At 35.1% G+C, this 23384-nt stretch overlaps 1 protein-coding gene across 1 annotated transcript; it reads left to right on the forward strand.

The window, feature by feature from the left end:
• Positions 1-1542: 1542 nt before the first annotated feature.
• On the forward strand, positions 1543-23059 carry LOC121482465. Its single transcript, XM_041740381.1, has 3 exons — positions 1543-1644; positions 22120-22354; positions 22680-23059. Exons 1-3 carry the CDS (start codon positions 1543-1545, stop codon positions 23057-23059), a joined length of 717 nt encoding a protein of 238 aa, XP_041596315.1.
• Positions 23060-23384: the final 325 nt, after the last annotated feature.

Below are 23384 nucleotides of genomic sequence, written 5' to 3' on the forward strand. Positions count from 1 at the left end.
TACACTCTCTTGTTCTGGGTGACAAAATTATAAAGGTAGTGACTAATTGAAGATCAATGGAAAGACCCAGCTTTTAAGGATTGGACAGAGGAAGAGAATTCAGAAGATAAGACCAAGATAGAGGCCATAATGATTAGAAGAGAGCCAAGAGTATAGAGGCCCAGGATATTAATTTTCTGTTGTTTCAAGATACTTTTGTTGTTGTTATAAAAGCACTTAACAGAAGATCTGCCCTCTTTGCAAACTTTTCTGCATACAAGTGCTGCATAACAAAAAGAGCAACTTAAGCCAATATTTATTTATTCTACCACGGTTATGTTGGTCTGGGAACAAGTTCTCACAGTCTAAAATCAAAGCATCAGCTGAGTTTGTCTATTATCTGGAGACTCCAGGGAATAATCTGTGTCCAAACCCACTGAAGCTGTTGGTAGAATTCAACCATAGCTATAGGACTGTAGGAGTGAGGTCCACATTTTCTTGCTGGCTATTGGTCAGGGGCCTCTCTCAGCAAGTTAAGGCTGCCCACATTCCTTCACACATGCAACCCTACTCTTCACTCCATCTTTAAACCAGCATTGGTGAGTGAGATCCTTGTTGCACTTGGAATCTCTCTGACTTCCTTTTCTAAAACCAACTGGAGAAAACCCTACTTTAAAGGGCTCACTACAGGCAGCCTGGATGGCTCAGTGGTTTAGCGCCGCCTTCAGCCCAGGGTGTGATCCTGGAGATCCAGGATCAAGTCCCACATCTGGCTCCCTACATGGAGCCTGCTTCTCCCTCTGCCTGTGTCTCTGCCTCTCTCTCTCTCTCTCTCTCTCTCTGTGACTATCATAAATAAATAAAAATTAAAAAAAAAAAGACCACTCGGTGGCTGTTCATTCAGTGGCATGAGCAGTGGGGTCTGCAGACCAGGCTTCAGTGAGGGGGCGGGCGGCACGCTCCAGTCTTGAGTAGGGCACCCCGGGCAGGCACGGACAGCTGCGGCGTCCCTGCACACCTGGCTGCGACCTCAGGTTTCGTAGCAGTGAACTCAGGTGCTAGAGAGTTCCGTTCACCCTGAAGATCCTCCTGGTTCATAGCCTTTTTAGCAGCAGCATGTTGTCCAATCTCTTGAGGATCTCTGTGGAAGTAGGGATAAGTCAGGACCTCCCCTGAGTGCTCATGGGAGATGGTGCTGCGCATGCGCAGAATCTCCAGGCCAGAATCCACTGCGTCTGATCTGCTGAGAGGGCGTGTGTGCTGTGTGAGGTGACCAAGTCCACGTAGCCCAAAGGAGAATCTGTGTGATACAGACCAACGGTAGGCAAATTAACTTACCACACCTCTGTAAGAGGCTAGAGGTCAACCCTGGGATATAATAACTTCTGGAAGTCACAGCTCCCAGAAAGCCACCTGAATCTGATTAGTGAAGTTTCTAGGAGCCAAGTGGCCAGCAATAGACATGGCCCTGCTGGCAACTACAACTTAAAGCACAGCCCACTGGCCAGTATTCCTGAAGGTTAGGATACTGACATCAGCTGGATTTTCTGTGGCAACAGTGGCATGAACTGCCAAAAGAAGGTTCTCTCAGGTTCTCTTCAGATTTATGATATAGATGCCATCACTTTTTCCTTTGTAGATGTCCTGTTTCATTTGGAAGTCAAGGTTGGTGACACCTAATTGCGTTTCTGCTGCAAGGAATTTAAGGACATCCTCCGTCTTCATTTTCAAGAAGTCACAAGGTACAGACATAGTGAACATTTCCCTTTCTGACAGGAACCTAGAACAATGCTATATGGACTCTTCTTTGAGTAGCCGGGAAAGGTAGAATCTATTTTTTTTCTTTTTAAAATGAATGCATATCTCTTAGGTCTCTACTAAAGTGCCCCCAAAACTGGGATAGCCTGGTAGAAAATGCAAACTTACCACCCAGGTAAAATTTCCAAATATTATTTTCCACTGAAAAGAACTACCAGAGCTTCTTGAAGATATATCTGATTCCAAGCTGTGATAAAAAATATCCAAGGTGAGCCTAGTTCTCTTGTCATTTCTGAAATCCTATACCTAAACTCTCTCACAGACTAGAAAGGACACAGGAGGCAAGGTGAAGAGACTTTCATTAGCCAAAGATAGGACAATCTGAGGTTCAAAAAGAATAAATACTGAGATGTAGCAAACCTATTAAAATTGGTAATTACACTTACTAACATAATTATACTTAATCCTTCTTGTTCATCTCTTGAGATTTTACTTAGGCAAGCAGCTCATTATTCAGGAAATTCAAACATAACGTGAAACAATGAGACTTGCACAACACCACTTATGAAATATTCTTGCCAAAATAAAATAAAATAATATGAAATAAAATAAACTGAATCAACTGGACATCTAGGTCTCACAGTTACATGAAATTTTGACAAATAAGAAAATACAGGAGAATTTTATTTTTTATTTTTTTTTGTTTTTTTTTTTTACAGGAGAATTTTAAACACAAAACAGAATAGTATATGAAAACACAATAAACTAAAAAATATAGAAGTTAGGAAATAATATAAGATCAGAAATTGATAAAATTCAAGAAAAAAGAAATTTGTAAAATTCAAAGCAAATACAAATAGAATCAACAAGATAAAAGTTGATTATTTTTAAAACATAAATAAAAACACTAGTAAAATTAAGAACAGCAGCACATATAAACAATATGAGAGAGGAAAAGGGAGACAAACAATAAGTAAAGATAAAACTCAGACTACAGGAAGAAAAAGCAATGAAGAATTTTATGACAATGAGCTTGAAAATGTAGAGAAAATAGCCAATTTCCTGGAAAATAATTGTTATAAAAACTGACTCAAAAAACTTTGTCTTATCACAAATAAATTGAATCAGTATTTAAAAATGTAAAACAATAACAAACACAAGGACTAAGTGGTTTTCAGCCAAATCCTACCAAATTGCAAAAAAAGGATAAATCAAATTATATACACACATTTTCAGAGAATACAGAAAAAAATAGATTACTCCCTAATTCACTTAATGATGAAACTTTAACCTCAATAGCAAAACCTGGCCATGGCAGACAGAAAGAGAAAGAGAAGGTGATGACTAAAGCACTTATTAACAACATAAATGCAAAGATCCCAACAATATTAGCAAATTAAACCCAGCACTGCAAATATATGTAATACATAGTGACCAGTTGGAGTTTTTAGAGATTTTCAAGATTTTATTTATATAACAGACTTCGGCTGCCATGTTGAGAAGAGACTGACATGGGAGAAGAGACAGAGGTGGAGAGCAGCTAAAAGTAGAGTTTCCAGTTAAATTTTTATTGGCTAATTCTGGCAACTCTAGTTAAGAGGCTATTGCAATAATTGAGTTGAGATGTGTTGTTGGCTTGTACCAGGGTGGTGGCAAGGCAGATGGTGAGCAATGACCAGATTCTGGAAACATTTTTATATTAAATTCAACAGGCCTTTTTGATGATTTGGATAGGGGTTATTTTCTATACCTTCTGTCTATCATCATTTGCCCCACTCTGTTCTAAGCCATTATCATCACTTACTGCAGTTCTGAAAGTTTCCTAATTGTTCTGTTTCTTCTAGCCCTGTCCCTTTACAGTTCCAAATTTCCAGGCTAAGTAATATTTCTAAAAATGCAAATCTGATTATTTACTACCTAAGTATCTTCAATGACTTACTTTTGCCCTTTGGACAATGTCTAACTCCTTTTTTTTTTTAAAGATTTTATTTATTCATGAAAGACAGAGAGAGAGAGGGGCAGAGACACAGGCAGAGAGAGAAGCAGGCTCCATGCAGGGAGCCCGATGTGGGGCTTGATCCCAGGACTCCAGGATCATACCCTGGGCTGAAGGCAGATGCTCAACCGCTGAGCCACCCAGGCGTCCCTAATGTCTAACTCTTAAAAATAGATGAAATTCACTCTGGAAGGCCACCACTTCCACTATGCAACCTTCATCCTCTGTCTGGCTAAGTCCTATTCATTCTCTATTTCTTAACCTAAATGTGTCATCCTCAAGAAGACCATCACTGTACCATTGCAATAGGCTTACATAAAATTGTAGTTTCTCCTACTGTTACATTCATCAAGCTACATTATAATCATTTATTTAACTGGATGTTTTCTCAACTGTTTTTGTGACTTAGAGGAGGAGAAAGATGTAAGTATCTTGTTTATTATTGCATCCCTAGACCTTGAAGAATGTTTGACACAGAGTACATAATAAGTATTTTAAATGAGTGATTAATAAATTAGCTAATTATGTATTTACATTTCATATTTGCACAAGGATTATTGAGATCTACAAAATAACAAATGCTATGCTTCATAACAGCACACAAAAAGGTGCCACTAATTATTTGCTAAAAATAACTACATAGAATGAGTTTTTTTAACTTAGAATATAAATTGGTATATATGTTACAAAACACAATTTTAATGGCACACACTTTAACATTTTACTTTAAAAATAATCTCTTCAATCTCTGATTAACTATAACTTACTTCATTTCTATATTATGAAAATAAAATGCACTTTTATTTCTATATTTCACTACCTAGCAATAAGATGATTTAAAAAAAAAACACATTAGAGAACATTTCTTTTTCTTACTGTAACCAATAGTGAAAGATAATGAAGTAACTCTAAAATGGAAGTCCATGAGGCATAAGAATTGTAAAAAAGGACATATTTAAAACTGTAGAGAAAGATTAATAATTTAAGTGTGTGTGTTACTGATAAACTCAACCTCACATCAAAAAAAAAAGAGATACAGGGGTGCCTGGGTGGCTCGGTTGGTTAAATATCTGCCTTTGGCTCAGGCCATGATCCTGGGAATCCCAGATTTGAGTCCCACGTTGGGCTCCCTGCTCAGCAGGGAATCTGCTTCTCCCTCTGCCCCTCACCCTACTCATGCGCTCTCTCTCTGTCTCTCTCTCTCTCTCTCTCTCAAATAAATAAATAAAAAAGATATAACATGAAACTAGAAATATTGTGAGCTTGTGGCCTTTTTAAAGTAATAACGTTTCTCATTCTAGCTACAGTTTGAACCAACACTAATCTCATCCTATCTACCCCACTTAGTCATATGCAAAAATCTGATACACAGCCCCCAATGCCCAGAACTTACTTTCTAAAACGTTTTCTCTTCCTTTGTAAAAAAGAAGTAGCACTTCTTAGACAATAGCTGATCTTGTGACCTGGAACATATTATGACTCCCCCAAAATGAGGAAGATTTCAAAGGTAACTGGGATAGTGCAAGGATTATATGAATTCAGCTAAAAAAGATTCTCATTGTCTAAGCTTTGATGATAGATGCATAAGAGGGAAAATAGTACTATAATTATTTTGAATAAGTTGAGTCTGTAAATAAAAGCATGATCTTTAGTTATAATCATAAAAAGAAAATTTAATATGAAGTTTAACAAGAAAGTTATAATACAAATGAAAGGTGATATAGTAATTTTAACTTAATTCAGTAGTTAATTTTAATAATAAGGGAGTATAATGTATATAATGTTCTTTTTTCTGTTAATTATCTTTTTATGGGGATTCCTGGGTGGCTCATCTTTTTATGGGGATTCCTGGGTGGCTCAGCGGTTGCGCATCTGCCTTTGGCTCAGGGTGTGATCCCCATCTGGGGATGGAGTCCTGTGTCAGGCTCCCTGTGAGGAGCCTGCTTCTCTCTCTGCCTGTGTTTCTGCCTCTCTCTGTGTGTCTCTCACGAATAAATAAAAATAAAAATTAAAAAATATGTTTTTATGAAGAGTAATTTATACTTTTCTCAATATTTGTTATGCAAGCCAGATTGTTTAGGAAAATTAAGATCCTATAGAAAATTAAGATCCTGATTATAGCTGGTGGTTTCCCACCATACATGAGAAGAAAGAAATTTCAAATGGCTTATGAAAGATGAAGAATGGACCAAATATCATATTCCTCACTGACTACGACATGAAATCTCCAAATGACAAAACTAAATATAATTGGATGATGATAAAGCTTACTTGTTTTCAATACTGATAACAGACTAGATCGATATATAGTGTTTAATTGGCACCAGGCTGTAGAGCATTGGACAAGTGAGAGTGAAAGAATAGATTACTTTGGGAAAGCTGACCAGAGTATAAGATATCAAAACTTAAGAGAAAGATTCAAGTTTGATATAATTACTGAAGCTTTATAATTAAAATAATGGGACCAAGGACTCCAGTTTCACTTATCTTAAAGGGCACAACTACATCCCATGCCCCACTCAAGAATTAATTAGTTGATATCCAGAACCTACAACTTTGACTGGTTTTCTTGACATTTGGATTGTTTCCAATCTAAATACCAGGATGACCATAGCTGTAAACTTCCCAAATCTGCTTGGTGAGACAGAATTTATCTGTTTAATTACAATGGCTTCCTAAAAATCAAAACACTTCATCAGAAGTATATGAAATTTAAATATTTGAATAAAGTTTGCCAAAATTTCATTCAGAAAGTCTGTAATAATATAAACCATAAACAATAGTGTATAAGAGTGATTTCCCACAGTTGCCTTCCTAAGTGTCTATTCTCTTCTTTACTAACAGAAAGCACATTTCATGTGTTCAGCCCAAAACTACATTTCCTAGTGACATTGCAACCAAGAGTGAGCAAAGAGTTGAAGCATAAATCAGGTAAGTCTTCTGGATATTCTACATTCTTCTTCCTTTTCCTGCTTAGAATAAGGATATGAAGTAGGGCTATAGCAGGAATCTTGGAGCCAGAGAACTTGAGAATCAAAATTATTTGCTAAGGATGATGGTAACTTTGGAAGTGCCAATTGAGTCCTGGATTGCATACACATGTAATTTATTTTAAATGAGAAAGAAAACTCTTATCTTATTAAAGCCATTTATTAAATATGTTCTCTTAGGAATCCTTTTTAAAAATTATGTTTATAAAAATATTTATTCTTAGTTTAATTTTAACTTCTTTCAGGGCTTAGTATCAGTTCATCTTTACCAGGCTTGTATATTTGTGAGCTCTTTTCTCTGTCTTATCCAGTTTCAACGTTTTTAATAAATCCCACTTGTGATGACTCACAGACTTGTATTTCTGTCTGAGAACTCTCCTCAGAAATCCAGACTCAACTGCTTTCTTGAAATCTGAGATTTTCTTTTAAATGTCCCAAAGGATACTCACACTTAAAATTTCCCCCCACCCTGTACATGGAACATTCTCCCCAACACCGAACCCCCATCTTCTACAATATTTTAGCTTAATGAAAGACTATTAATGTCCAATCAATTGCACACATCAAAAACCTAGTTTTCAGTCTGGTATATCATTAAGATGGATACTTTCTCTATCTCCATCACCACCACTCTAATTCTTCATCTCTGGAGGTGCCCAAATAAAATGGTGTCATAGATAGCTTTCCTATATCCAAATTGTCCCCTTTTAATCTATCCCTAAATTCCAGTGTGAACTTTCAAACATGTAAATTTGAACATGTACCTCACACACAGACAAAACACACACACACTCTCTTACCTTAAATCAGTCAATAGTTTTCCCATGATTTTCAGATAAAGACCAAAAATGTTAATATGGCCTATAAGGCCATGCATATTCTGGTCCCTACTACTACATATGCATCATGTGGCACTATGATCCGCTTCTCTCCTCTGTAGCCACAGTGGCTTCTTTCAGTTCCATATCCGTGTCTTGGTTACTTTCTTCGCAGAATATTTGAAAATACCTACCCTTCATCCCAATGACTCTGATTACTACTATCATTCTTTAGTTCTCAAGATAATGAAAACTTTCTCAAGGATCCTTTTTGATTCCCTCTTTGGGTCATATCTCCTGATTCTCTCTCTAGCAATGTGTAAGTACAAGTATCACCTTCTAGTACTATGTGAAATTTTTGTCCTTAGTGCCTAACATAGTGTCGTCTGTAATAATGGTACTACATATAGCTATCATTAACTATTTTATGACTCAATCTATATTTGTGCTGACTAGAATATATCTTCAGGTGCTTCTTTTAAGAGAACATGGGTAGTTACTTTCTCTGCTCTTTGCACATAACATAACTGACAAACCACCTAGCATATAAATATTTTTTACTTTCTTTCTCAAAATACTGTGGATTCTACTCTACTCTCTTCTGCATTTATTATTGCAGAAGTTTCAAAGGTCATTTTTTATTCCTTAGAGTAAGACTGATTTTCTGCCTCCTTAATTTTAGAATTATTAATTTTTTCTTGAAATGTTTTAAAAATTCACTAGGATAAGCTGAGGTATTTTTCTAGGTAAGCACTTTGTCTTATAAGTCAAAACTTTCTTCAGTTGTATAATGTTTTCTTAAATTATATCTTCTATTGATTTTCTTTCATTACCCTTTGGTTTTGATTTCCTCCTTGGGAAAATAAATTTTCTCATTCTGTCTTCCCCATGTCTTATCCTATAGTTTGTGATTGTCTTCCCCTTTTTTTGTTATACTGTGTTCAGGGAAAGTGTCCTACATTTGTCCTCCACAGGATGGATAAAGTTTCTGCAACACCATCACTATGCTTCATTGTTTTCGACTAACTGAAATTCAGTCTACATTATTAAATCTTTGCCATGTTGCCTCGTCTCACTGAATTCTCTATTCCTTTCCTCCTGACTTTGATATCAACCCAATTTCGATCATGGTTTCTTATGTTTTCACATAGATTTCAACGCTCTTACTGAGAATGTAATATCAATTTCTTAAAACTAGTTTCTACTCATGTGGTACATTTTTCTCCTAAAGATTGGGTTTTTGTTTTGTTTTCTAATTGTTGTTGTTTTGTGATTTGTGACATCTATGAAACAGAAGATATAAAATTTTAGCTGTTGTTATGTCAGTTTAAGGTCTAAGTGAATTCTCCTTTCTTATAATAACTATGAAATGACTATTAAAATTATTTTCTTTATTTGCAAAACAAAGAGAACTGATCAGCCATGCAGCACCTGGTGCAAAATAGTTTTTATTGTTGCTCTTTTGTAATTGTAAGTTTTCTTTTTGTAATGTAATGCTGTTTGTAATGTTTGAGTTTTCTGGTCTAAGGAAGCATATCTTGGTCTCACTGCCTGGTTGTATGCCCATGAGGTTGAGATCTGTTTCTAGATAGTCTTAGAAATTCTTTTCATCCCTCAGCAGAGGTGATAAATAACTACATGCTCCAAAGGACACCATTCTCATAGTTCTCTCAACTCAGAATGGTACTGATTGTAAAATGAGAGGCATAAATGGGGCAGATTGGGGAAGACAGATGATACACCTCTCTTTTTTGAGGGGGAGAGTTAATTAATTTAACAGATAGATGACGAAGTTTTTATGGTCCCTCCTTATTTCTGTTGTCTATACTGTATTCTGCCTCATAAGCTTACTTATGCTTTAGTAAATAAAAATACTTCTTTGAGCCTTGAAGATTAAAGATTCTTAGTTTCCAATCCTGTTAAAATTTTGCAACTTTTTGGAAGATTTAATGTATATTCCAATGATTGGAGGGAAAACTAGTGGTCATTATCTGCCATCGTAACTTGAAAATCCCTACTAAATATCTGTAGCATTCTTAAGGAGAAAATTATTACTGATTCTAGAGACTAACTTACAAAAACTATTTTGGTACACAAATAAATGTGTTTAGACCACCTATCAGTATTTGAATTTTTCTTTTATAGTACTTTCAACTAAATTTTAAACTCCAATAATATTTTTATTTTTATATTTACAGTTCAAAATAACAATTAGAATGTTAAATGTACTGTAGATGACAAAATATATATTCATAGGCAATGCCAGATCTTTTGTTTCATTTAATCAACTATACCCTGATTAGTTAGCATTTGTGGGAAAATGAGTATATTTGATCAATGTAAATTGATGGTGAATTATTACAACCTCATAACTTACTTTTGTGCTGGTAATTTTTTATTTGAACTTACTACATAGAAGGCAAAGCCCCCTAGAAGTTAGAATGTAATTTTTACCTATATTTAATGATTTTTCTACACTACCTGCCTTTGATTATATTTTTCTCAAAATAAAATGTTGCACTTCTCTTACCAATGCTGTTATAGCACATATCCTAAAAGAAAAAAAAACTTTCATTGCTATAATAATTAACTTAAATGTATGTAACAGTTTTGTAGGAATTATTTAATTATTCAAAATTCATAATTGTTCACTGATACAAAGTAGAAAGAAGTATTTCTTATTAACTTACTTTGTTTTCTGAAGGGTTTTGATAGAATAGGTATATGAATAATATTTTAACAATAATTTTAGAGTTTTAAAAATGTTTTTTCATGGGTTAGATGTAAGTGATATTTATTTTTAATTTATACTTTGTCTGATTAGCAATGGAATTGGAGAGGACCTATAAAAATATACAAGAAAAGTACCACAATGAAAAGAAAAAACTTTATAAGTTATTGAATTTGTAGGATGGTAATATGTAATCTATAATAATTACAGAGGATGACAATGTCTGTCATTTATTAAACATTAAGCTTTGCTAAAGCAAAATAAAAATCTAAGGTGAATCTAACATAAAAATTTAAATTCAGAACATATGAATCTATATAATAAAAGGGAACATCAAATGGGAGCTACTTCGATCTGTTTAAAAATTTCTCATATTGGGGTGCCTGAGTGGCTCAGTCAGTTAAACATCAGACTTGATTTTGACTCAGGTAATGATCTCAGTGTTATGAGATTGGGCTCCACATGTGCTCTGCACTGGGCATGGAGCCTGCTTAAGATTCTCGCTCCCTCTCCTATCCCCCCTCTTTCTCTCTCTCTCCCACTCCAAAAAAAAACATTTTTCTTATATTATCATAGTATTAAATGGACTTCAGTAAGTCCCATCCATTCATTCATTCATCTACTTCATTCAATTTATGTAATATATATGTATTGAGCAGTTACTATTACCAGGCACATTTATTAACTGATAGGTTTATAGCAGGAAAAGAGAATACAGACAAAAATCTCTGATATCATGAAGTTTATACATTAGTAAGGAAAAGAGAAAATGAACATAACAGTAAGGTATATGTTATATGTTGATAATTGTTGGTCAGTTTAAGGACTATACACTGGGGTGGGTTGTGTGAGTATTCAAATTAAGATAGCAAAGGACCGGGATCCCTGGGTGGCGCAGCGGTTTGGCGCCTGCCTTTGGCCCAGGGCGCGATCCTGGAGACCCGGGATCGAATCCCACGTCGGGCTCCCGGTGCATGGAGCCTGCTTCTCCCTCTGCCTGTGTCTCTGCCTCTCTCTCTCTGTGACTATCATAAATAAATAAAAAAAAATTAAAAAAAAAAAAAAAAAAAAAGATAGCAAAGGACCTTATTCTCACCCAGATGAAATGACAACATATTTTCTCACCTCCAGATAATTTTGCTTGTAGACTAATTCAGCTTTTTTCTTACAAACATTAGTTCACATTTGCCATTAGTTCACATGCCATAGCAAATGGTTGATAAAGACCCCAGAGTTCCATCTTATGGTATACAGTATACATACTTTACACAAGAAAGTTATAAGTGCAAGTGTATTTAGTGATCCACCTTGGCCAAAGGAAAATTTCAGTATTGCTCCTGTGGGGGGAAGAAATTCTAATTTTTGTGCAACAACATTTCTCAGGGGCTTGTGAGGTTTGAGTGAGCTATACTAAATAAACGTTGAAATAACTAAACAAATTGCTGCATTGGCTTCATTAGTATTCACAATATGACCTTTGGAAAATATCTACCAAAAACAGTTTTGGTTTTGGCAGATTTGCTATTATTCTGTCATTTCTGAAAGTAATTGGAAAATAGGATCAGTTATTTCTAGAGACAAATTTCTGGTTCATGACATTAAGACCATTTAATCTGCATTCAGAATGTCTGTCATCCTCTTTGCTATTATAGGATACACATCTAATTAATTTAAAGTCTGCATCAGAAAATTAAAAAAAACTCAGAGTAAAAGGAAACTAAATTTTGGTCTTATTTTCTTCTATATGATATTGAAGCCTTATGAGAAGGCTTCTATTTATGAATTCTTCTATTTATATTAAAATTCAAGATTCTATAAGCATGAATACCTTATATGGGTCAAAGTATGACTTTTAAAAAAGTTAAAAATGACTTACACAAATATAATAAATGTTTTATTCAACTCATTAACTAATGAGGAAAACCACTAAGATGGTAAAACTGACTCCAAGATATTTCATGAAAAGGAGTTCATACAGTCAAACAAGAAAATATCTAAAATGTTTAAAAGTAAGGCTGCTAGGTTAGATACAAAATTCATTATTGTCCTATGGGATAATCAAACCATAACCATCAGAATTATCTTTTCTATCAGAGAGAGACTTGTATTTTTAGCAAGTAACCTCATAGTGTCTGGGTTCTAATCAAATAGTAAATAGCAAATGTAAACACAAGTACATTCTCCTAGAAAATTATATAATCCTAGGTTGAATTTATTAAACAATATTAGAATAACATTGAAAAGACACACCTTCCACCTTTTCTGCCTTTTTTGTCCAGTTTTAATAATTTTCTTAAGAATCTCCCTGTCTTAGGTCAGGCCAGTATAGCAAATAAAATACTAGGTAGCTAAAACATTTATTTCTCACAATTATGAAGGTCTGGAAGACCAACATCAAGGTGTCAGCATGAATGGGTTCTCATGAGGACCCTTTCCTGGTTTGCAGTTGGCCATCTTCTTGCTGTGTCTTCATGTTGCAAAAACAGAGAGATTATATCCCTCATGTTTCTTCTTATAAAGGCCCTAATTCTATTCATTAATGCTCCACCTTAATGACCTAATTGTGATCCATGGGTCTCATCTCCAAATACCATTACTTTGGGGATTAGGGTTTCAACATATGAATTTTAGGAGGACACAATCATTCAGTCCATAGCATTCCCTGTTTGGGCCATAAATAATCTCTAAATATCGATCAGGAAAAAAAGGTTAGCCTTATAGTTTAGATTATTTATTTTCACAAATGCAATAAGAGGTGTTAAATAACCCCATAAGCTTTCTTGATCATGTAGCATTTAACAGATACTGACCTTTTGTTTGTAAAGTTTGTTAAAGAATCCAAGATAGAACCATTTAAAAGATTCTGTAAAGTCTAGGCTAGGAAGTTAAGGCCAGGAAAATTTCTCCCATAGATTTTACTGTTGTATCCATAGAATTAGTAAATTCCCCTTTCCTCAAGTTCCCCAAAATATGCTAAGGTTTTTGGCCTGTCAGGAAGTTACTTTATCACTTGTGAGGCTGAAGCCTTGTAAGCTAGGTACCAGGCCAGTCTCCTATGAAGGTTCTGTAGGCATCAGTGCCTTTGTTCTTTAATGGTGAGCTTGTTGTACCTGATGAAAAGTGATTCATTCCTAAATATAACACCACAGAATGTCTTTGGTTGAACAATCAACTTTTACAATTTGAGGTAAAATGGAGACATATTCTTATTGAAATAATGAAAATAGCTTTACCACAAAAATAAGGAAACTCTAAAAATATTTGTTTCTGAATTATAAAACTTTATTGAGAATTAGATTCCCTTTTAAAATGCTTCATTTCTATTTACAAAAAAATAAAAAACTTAAAATTGAGGGTAAGAGATCTACAAGGAAGAAAAAGTGATTCCTTGTATATTCATCAGTAGAATATTGAAACAACATCAACAATACTCCAAACAAATAAACACTATTAACATTTTCTCATAAGTTTTTTTCAGTCCTAGGTAATTAATTCTTGTTTCCTTGGACGATGGATCAGCAGTCTGCCTCCAATGAAATCATCTTGTTCTGAAATAATCTTAGGAAGCCTAATTCAGCCCTCCAGTACTGTTAGAAAGATTTCTAAGTGATATAAGCTTGGCAATCTTTAGTCAAGAGTCTTTTCTTTCACATATCAATAATTAAGATATTTGGTAGTCCTTTCCTTGAGTCACAGAGACTGACTGACCTTCTTTATTGAATACAGGAGTTCTATCCTTAGAGTCTTCAAGTAAAAATCAGAGTAAAGTTCACCTATAGATGAGAATAAATGGCTGTTGTTAATTTATAACAGTAATCAAGAGTATTAAAATGGAAGTGAGCTATTAGGGTGTACAACCCAATACTATTTCATGAGATTCTTATCAATTGTCATTTGAGGATAATAACTGAATATTATAAATAATGAGCACATTGACAAATCCCAGGACCTTGCTGTGAAGTGTAAAATCTCTTAAACTTTTTTTTTTTAATTTTTTTTTTTATTTATTCATGATAGTCACAGAGAGATAGAGAGAGAGGCAGGGACACAGGCAGAGGGAGAAGCAGGCTCCATGCACCGGGAGCCCGACGTGGGACTCAATCCTGGGTCTCCAGGATGGCGCCCTGGGCCAAAGGCAGGCGCCAAACCGCTGCGCCACCGAGGGATCCCCCATCTCTTAAACTTTTATATTAAAGTCATTTTATGTGCAAAATTAACTCAGGTAAGGTTAAGTTTCCTTATTTATTAAATTATTCTTTTTATTCATCTCTTATTTTATTCATCATCTTATTATTGTACTTGTGTTTGCATTTGCTATTTACTATTTGATTAGAACCCAGACGCTATGAGGTTACTTGCTAAAAATATATTGAGCTAATTAATAAATAAATTGAGCCAAATAATCTTAATTTTTATAGTATCTTTTTTCTTGTTGTTAATTAGGAGAAAGAAGAATTCTTTGATTTTCTAGGGCCTGCTGGGAAATTTCAAAGATACTTTCATGTGTAAAGATATCTTAATTTTTTTAATTAAGGGTCTGGTCTAGGGAAGACAAAATCAAAACAGTTACCAAAGGAGATTTAAGTACTTGATTAAGATAAGATGAGGGCAGCCCTGGTGGCTCAGGGGTTTAGCGCCGCCTTCAGCCCAGGGCGTGATCCTGGAGTCCTGGGATCGAGTCCCACATCAGGCTCCCTGCATGGATCCTGCTTTTCCCTCTGCCTGTGTCTCTGCCTCTCTCTTTCTCTCTGTGTCTCTCATGAATAAATAAATAAAATCTTAAAAAAAAAAGATAAGATGATGGACACTTAAGAAACAATATTTGCTTATCTATTTAATTCAAGTGTCAATATAATGTTTTAAAATAAACTAGAAGAAGGTGACAAATGGTTGTAAGAATTTCAGCTCTTTAAAAATGAAGACTCTTTTTTTTCTTTTAGTTTTTAATAATCTATAACAGAGGTTAGCAACTGATGGCCCATAGGCCTAGTCATGAGTTCATGGGTACAGTTCATAAGCTAAAAGTAGTTTTGTATTTTCAAATGTTTGATAAAATTTAAATTAGGGACAACTTTTTGTGGGATATGAAATTTCAGTATTCATAAATATTATTGAACACAACTACACTTAATTTTTAATTTTTTTCACTTAATTCTTTATACCCTTGGGGAAGAAAAATTTTTCTCTATCTTTCAAGATTTTTTGGCTGGTATAATAATTAAATTAACATGAGATAGATTGACACACCTAATTTAATTCTGTACATAGGGGAACTGTGGAAGAATATAAGGCCCAGGAGCTGTCAGGCAATTGAGACTTATGCACCATCCAGAGCTAAGGAGAAGGGGGTAGGAGCCTGGAAATTCAAAAGGAAGGCAGATAATTCAAAAGAAAATGAAAAAGAGTAAATGTTTAGTAAACAAATGTTCGCTGGGCTGTACAGAAACATTGGGACACAGAGAGGAATTTTAGCAAACAGGCTTTGCTATGTTTCTCCCTGTCTACCACACCTAATTCATATTATACTGTCATTATCTATGGTGATAGCTCTCTCCTGGAGCAGGTCCTCTATTTAAATTATTTTAGGCAGTTAGTGGAGAGACAAAAAAGAAAAACTTCTTGAGTTTTCTGTTTCTTAACAATAATCAACTTAATGGGCACCTGAGTGACTCAGTTCGTTAAGCATCCATTTCTTGATTTGGGCATAGGTTATGCTCTCAGGGTTATGAGATCAAGCCACATGTCAGGCTCTGCCCTGGGCATGGAGCCTGCTTGAGATTCTCTCTCTCCCTCTCCTTCTACCCCCTCACCTTTCTCTCTATATCTCTCTCCCTCACTATAATCAACCTAAAATAATCTACATGCCAAAGAAACACATTTTATGGTGGCAAATGTCCCCCTTTCCATATATTGTCTATGGCTGCTTTTCCACTGTAGTGACAGATCTTATAGTCCTTATAGTCCTCCTTATAGTCCTCAAAGCCTAAGATATTTAACAGATGGCATTTAACAGAAAAAAAAAGATTGCTGACTGCTGTTCTAGAACTCGATAGAGTCAACACAAAGCACTGAAAATTTTTTGAGTGAAATACTGAATTCTGCTCTCTGAGCAGATTACACAAAGAGTAACCTTTTTATTCCTCCTTGTTAAGACTTAAACCTGTAAGATGAATTGTCATTTTAACAAAGAGAAAACCAACTAAAAGATTCACAGCTTCTTCTTTATAAATTATCTTGTGAATAAGCTCATCAACATTGAGCAAAATTTGTCAAAATGTTAATACATGTCAATTCTTCTTTTGAGTTCCATTATTTGCAATTATATAAACTAAAAGACTGAATTTCCTTACTGCAAAAATTCCACTACTTTCTCTATCCAGGATTTGTCTTTTGAAATAGACACCTTATTTTACCAACTTCTTTCTTTCTTTCCTTCTTTTTTTTTTTTTTGGATAAAACACATCCCATTACCTTGCACACACATCCGTGCTTTTCTACTATTATTAATTTAATAGAGTTTCAGTTATCCACAGTAACTATATCTCTTAACCAATTTAACTTCTTTTTCACAAGGTAAACACCTATCATACAAAACAATTAACAGATGAGCAAAACTCAGAATCCATATAAGAATCTTAGGAAGTTATGTACACACATCCATATTACTTTACATATAATTATTATTGTCTAAGAACTTTGTCAGAATTATGAATATAGTTTTAAATTTTTCACAATCCTAATCAATGTATAGAAAAAATTTGCCATCTGAACAATAAGCCAATATAAAAAGTTTGTGAATTTCAGAATTATTAGTCTCTTCATGAAAAAACAAACTTAATATAATAAAAATATAATACATTGATTAAATTATACTTAATACTTATAAAAACTTGAGAAAAGTCATGACACTGTTTTGAAACCAGCCTCATTTGTTCAGAGTTTCACTTTGAAAATGTGAACTTGGATTCTTACCTAAACATGCTCACAGTTTCTGTAAAAAATATTTTTGGGGTGCCTGGGTGGCTCAGTTGGTTAAAGGTCTGCCTTTGGCTCAGGTCATGGTCCCAGGGTCCTGAATCAAGCCCTGTGTTGGGCTTTCTGCTCAGTGAGGAGCCTGCTTCTCCTTTCTCTGCCTGTCACTCTGCCTACTTCTGTGTGCTCTCTCTCTCTCTCTCTCTCTGCCAAATAAATAAATAAAATCTTAAAAAGAAAAATGTTTTTCTCTTTAAAAGCTAGCATATTTAAAGTTTCAGCTTCTTTATTTTCTGTACACTTTTAGAAATGCTAGATATAGATACATTTATAAATCTCCATAAACCCATTAAAATAAAGCTCCATCAATTTTGGAGACTATATAACCTAATTCATTAATACTCCTTGGAGATAGAAAAATATTTCAGATTACAAGAGGCTCTTCTCAATTAGACACCCCAGCAGTAAGAGAGCTTACAGCTTCATTTCTCTACTTCAGTCATAAGTCAAAAATAAATGTAAAAACATAAAAATGTAGCCCTTCAGCTATTAAGAGACTATTTTTGGGGCTATGCTAAGTTGCAACAGTGTGATTTTTGTGATTGTGAGACTAACAAAGTAATTGTCAAACTTTATTTTATAACTTCCATGGAGCAGGACAAAGCAGATGGTAGTGAGATACCCACTGGGTCCTGCAGGACTGGGGTCTGGGGAGCCAAAACCTTGGCTGCACTCCAGGAAGAGTAAGGGATAACCCTCTTTGGGAAACTCCCTTACATTGGACTGAAAGAAAGCAAAATATACCACCCCAAAATATTCCTCTTTGGCATATTGATTATTTTAAGCTAGTTATTTTTAAGAAACAGCAGACACAGGTGAAGCTCTGAAAACTGAGTAGAACTTACTTTTTTGTAAGAAATATTTACATTTATAGAGAAATCTCCATTTGTAAGGGTTACTCTTTCTCTGTATCAAGAAGAGAAAGCTGACTCTAAATCTCTAGAAACTCTGATACAGAAGGCAGTGACCTAAATCTACATAACAACCTTACTCTTATTTATAGTCCTTTTCCTTGTAGCCTCTCATAACTGACTTCCCAGGCACAACATCTTTTGTTTTTAGCTGGAGATGAGATTTAAGATGTGACTTGGGTGATTCAGACAAATTACTCAGTTTTTCTGGGTCTCTACCATGTATACATGAGGTATACATGCTATTTTCTCTTGTTAATCTTTTTATTACAGGAGGATCTCAGCCAAGAACCTAGAAGAGTAGAGGGAAAATTATTTTTCCTTTCCCAAAGACATTGAAAATTCACTCAGAGCCAGGACCTATAATCTTTCCCATTGGTTCCCATTTTTATTCATCAATGCTTCCTTGATTGCTTTGAGAGGTTACTTCTACCTTCCTTCTAGTATCCTAGCTCTTAAAAACAAAAGCCATAGTAAGTACACCTGAGTTGGAGAATCACAATTGTTCTCTCTACAGGAAAAGATTGCAGAACTGAAAGAAAAGATAGTGCTCACACATTCGTGTTTAAATTCACTTATGAGGATTCTGGAAAGGAAATGTCTCTTGATCACTCCCAGACTGAATCAGAATGAAGACTCTGGTACCAACTTCAGCCTCTATTGTGATATTAAAAGAGAGGTTCTGCTAGATTATTTTTCAAGAATGACTGGCTTGAAGAATTGGGGAGGGGCACCTGCGTGGTTCAGTCAGTTAAGCATTGGACTCTTGATTTTGGCTCAGGTCATGATCTCAGGGTTGTGAGATTGAGCCCCACCCACATCAGGCTCTGTGCTCATGGAGCCTACTTAAGATTCTCTCTCCCACTCCCCAAACCTCCTTGCACAGTGCATACCCACATGCACACACATTCTCTTTCAGGAAAAAAAAATAATGGGGGAAAATGCGGTTTATTAAACTTACCTTTGGATTTATTTAATGAATCTTTATAAAGCTATTACTCAAAGGTAAAAAACTAAGGAATCTTTTGTTTAGATTTCATAGCTAGTTTGTCTTAGGAAATCACTTTAGCTTCTTGTTAATTTCACAATATTTATTGTGTTAAAAATCTTTTATCACGAATTTAAAGTTTATGAGACAATGTTTCATGTGTACTCTGGTCCACAGATTCATGGTTGGTCTGTAAATAGAATTGAAATTCAGACTGACTACTATTAACTCTTCACAGAGCAATTATTATATAAATGAGCCAATTTTTTTCCTTAAGTAAAATATTCTGCATATTCTATAGGTCATATCCAGTAAGTTGACTAAATGGTATTTGTCTCCCTTTTCAGTAGTAAATAACTAAATGTAATGCATAATATGAAGTAGATGATAAAGCATGTAAAACATATTCAGTGAAACGCTGTTTTTTTCATATTATGTTTTACATATTAGTTTGACAGATTCCTTCTGATTTAGCTTATGTAGTTTTATTACTACATTTTTACCATCATATCTAGCAATGTATCAGGAATGTCATAAATTACATTATTTTAAGCTCATCTATGGAAAAAAATAAGCATGAGTCACATGGAATATGTTTTGGCTAAGAAAATACAATGTTGAATAAATGCTTTTGTTTTTCTTAAAAAATTAAATAATGATATTTATGTTCCTACTTTTGGGGCAATTAAGCCAATGAAAATTAGGAATTAAATTTAAATGAAATAAGCTAATGAAGAGCGAATGTTATAGCTATGTAGGGTGCCTGAGGAAAAAAAAACAACAAAACTTATGTGAAACATATATGAGGAATATTATGAAAATTTACTGAAAGAGCTAAACAAATAGAAATAATGGATAGGAAGATTCAGTGTCAAATACTCAATTGTCTGAAATGCAATTCAAACAAATATCTTAATTGCCTTTCATGGATTCTGAGACCCTGAACTTGTGGTAATTGAAAACAAACTATATAGGAAATGGTAAAAGAAATAGCCAAGCTATTCTTTTTTTTTTTTTTATGATAGTCACAGAGAGAGAGAGAGAGAGAGAGAGAGAGAGAGAGAGGCAGAGACACAGGCAGAGGAAGAAGCAGGCTCCATGCACTGGGAGCCTGATGTGGGATTCGATCCGGGGTCTCCAGGATCGCACCCTGGGCCAAAGGCAGGCACCAAACCGCTGCGCCACCCAGGGATCCCCAGCCAAGCTATTCTTAAAAGAGAAAACAAAAGCTGGAGAGGGACACATATTCTGCTAGAAAATGAGATAATACCAATCAGTAGTCATTTAAAAGTCCTATACTAACATAGGGTCAAACAAGTAGAAATGGATGCAACCATTTAATAATATCAGATTTTATAAATTTGGGTGGTGGTGGTGGTATCACAGTATTTATTAAGTTTTATAATAACATATGTGTTATATATATTCTTCTTTATGGTATATTATTTATCTTTGATGCACATTGTCTCAGACCTTAGCTGGGCAGAAATTCAAGACCAACTTAGCAGGTGGATCTGGCTTAGGGTATCTCATGATGTTCGGTCACATGTCAGCCAGGGCTGCCAACGTCTTAAGAATTGACTAGAGCTAGAAAATCTGCATCTATGGTGCCTCACTCACATGCTTAGTGCTGTATTTTGGAAGGAGGACTCAGTTCTTTCTTACTGATTTCTTCTTACTGGGCCTACATGGGCTGCTTCATTTTTTTGTTTTGTTTTGTTTTATTGCCATGTGTCAGCTGGCTTCTCCCAGAAGAAGTGATTGAAGAGAAAGCAAGGTAGAAACTATAATACCTCATATGACCTAGCTTTTGAAGTCATACACCATCAGACACCTATTTAATAGGGGAGGAAACTACACAAGAGCATAAATATCTAAAATGTGGAGTACTGGATGCCATCTTGGGTGTTGGTTATTATAGTACATTTCATATATTACATTTTTAAAATAAAGAAAAATATCTTTCCTGGGCAATGGAATACCAACTAATCTCGCCAATTATGCTCTGAATACCGTGAAAGAATGCAATTTATATAATTATTTATTAAGCCATAACCTCACCCACAAGAAAAAATGCCACAGGGCTTATGCGAAATATTTACTTATTGACTGACTTATATAAAATAAATTTATCTAAAAGTGTTGGGTACCTTGATAAATAGGAAAAGCTTGATATCTTTACATAACCAAATGCTGCCATAATATGACAGACCATTTTCATTTCCAGTTTTTGTTTGAGGTTTGAACATACTTTTTTCTGCATAAAAATCAATGATTTTTGAAGAGTATTTTGGCCATTCCATCTATAATCTATATGTTACAGTACATATGAGAAAATGATAGTGTGACATTAAGTTATCTTTATACCTAGACCCTAACAAATTTAACTTTTAAAGGAATATTGCAATAAAAAATATGCTTAGTTCTTTCTATATTTATTTCAAAAACAGTAAAATTAGTGTTATTTCTCCTTTGAAATATGGATATAAGTATTGAGTAAGCATAGTTAATGGAATTTTGCATACTCACATATATCCTGTTGATCAAATAAAGTATAGTAAAACTATGAAGTTCAGTATTGTATTTGGAGCCAAAATGTTTTTGGTTTCTCCTCTGATGTAACAGAACTTTTCTATGCTGTTACAGGAGAGTTTTCATCTTTTACTTGGAAAATTGCAACACTACTACACAAGTCAAGTCTTAACACATTTAACATTTGCTTATTGAAACCAATGTCATAAAGTCAAATAGGTAGTCAATTTATTAAATTAAAATTTGATATGAGGTTCACCCTTGTTGTACAATAGCATTAATGGCCTCCCTCTTCTGCTCTCTGTCATGCTGAGCTGCTATGAAGCCCCTGCCAGTAAGTTCATAAGAGCTTAAAACCGTCATCACCACTCCAACTCTTATCAGGGCATAAAAATAGTTGAAGCAGATCACCCAGGAAAGCTCTTCATTGGTGGCCTCAATACAAAAACAATTGAGAAATCCCTTGAAACAGTATTTGACAAATATGGAAAAATAGTAGAAGTTATATTGATGAAAGATCATGAAACCAACAAATCAAGAGAATTTGCTTTTGTCACATTTGAAAGCCCAGCAGATGCTAAGGATGCAGCCAGAGATGTGAATGGAAAGTCCTTAGACCGAAAAGCCATCAAGGTAGAACAAACCACTAAACCATCATTTGAAAGTGATAGATGTGAACCACCTCTACCTCCAAAAAGCAGAGGCCGTCCAAGAGGTCTCAGAGGTGGAGGAGGAGGAAGGGGAGGAATCAGGGGACCTCTTTCATGCAGGGGACACATGGATAATGGTGGCTATTCTATGAATTTTAACATAAATTATTCCAGGGGACCACTTCCAATAAAAAAGGGGACCACCACCACAAAGTGGCTGTCTTCCTCCTAAAGATTTGCCTCTTCAGGACCAGTTCACAGCAGCAGTGAAATGGAAGGAAGGGCTCTGGTGCAATATGGAAGAGATAGTTATGGAGACACACCTTGAAGGGAACCCCTGCCCTCTTGTAGAGATGTTTATTTATCCCCAAGAGATGATGGGCATTCTACTAAAGACAGCATTTCAAGCACAGATTACCCAAGTTCTCCTGATACAAAAGATTAAGCACCACCACCAAGAGATTATATTTACTGTGACTCTGGTCATTCTAGTTCACATGATGACTACCCATCAAGAGGCTATAGTGATAGAGATAGCTATGGTCCTGATTCTAACTATTCAGATCATCCAAGTGGAGGTTCCTACAGAGATTCATATGAGAGTTATGGTAACTCATGTGATGTCCCCCTACAAGAGGGCCCCTGCCATCTTATGGTGGATGCAGTCTCTGTGATGATTACAGCAGCTCATATGATGGATATGGCAGAAAGCAAGACAGGCAGCTGAAGTGATCTCTACTCAAGTGGTAATGATTAGGATGGCAGACAAGAAAGAGGGCTTCCCCCTTCTATGGAAAGGAAGTACCCTCCTCCATGTGATTCCTACAACACTTCAAGCTGTAGAGCACCGAGAGGTGGTGGCTGTGGAGGAAGCTGATCTGATAGAGGGAGAGGCAGAAGCAGATATTAAAAACCAAACTTTGGACCAGAATCCCCATTCAAAAAAACAAGGAAACAAACAAAGAAAAACCCAATGACTATTAAAAGGAAAAAATGTGT

The sequence above is a fragment of the Vulpes lagopus genome, chromosome X, assembly GCF_018345385.1.
Source record: "Vulpes lagopus strain Blue_001 chromosome X, ASM1834538v1, whole genome shotgun sequence".
NCBI classification, from domain to species: Eukaryota; Metazoa; Chordata; class Mammalia; order Carnivora; family Canidae; genus Vulpes; species Vulpes lagopus.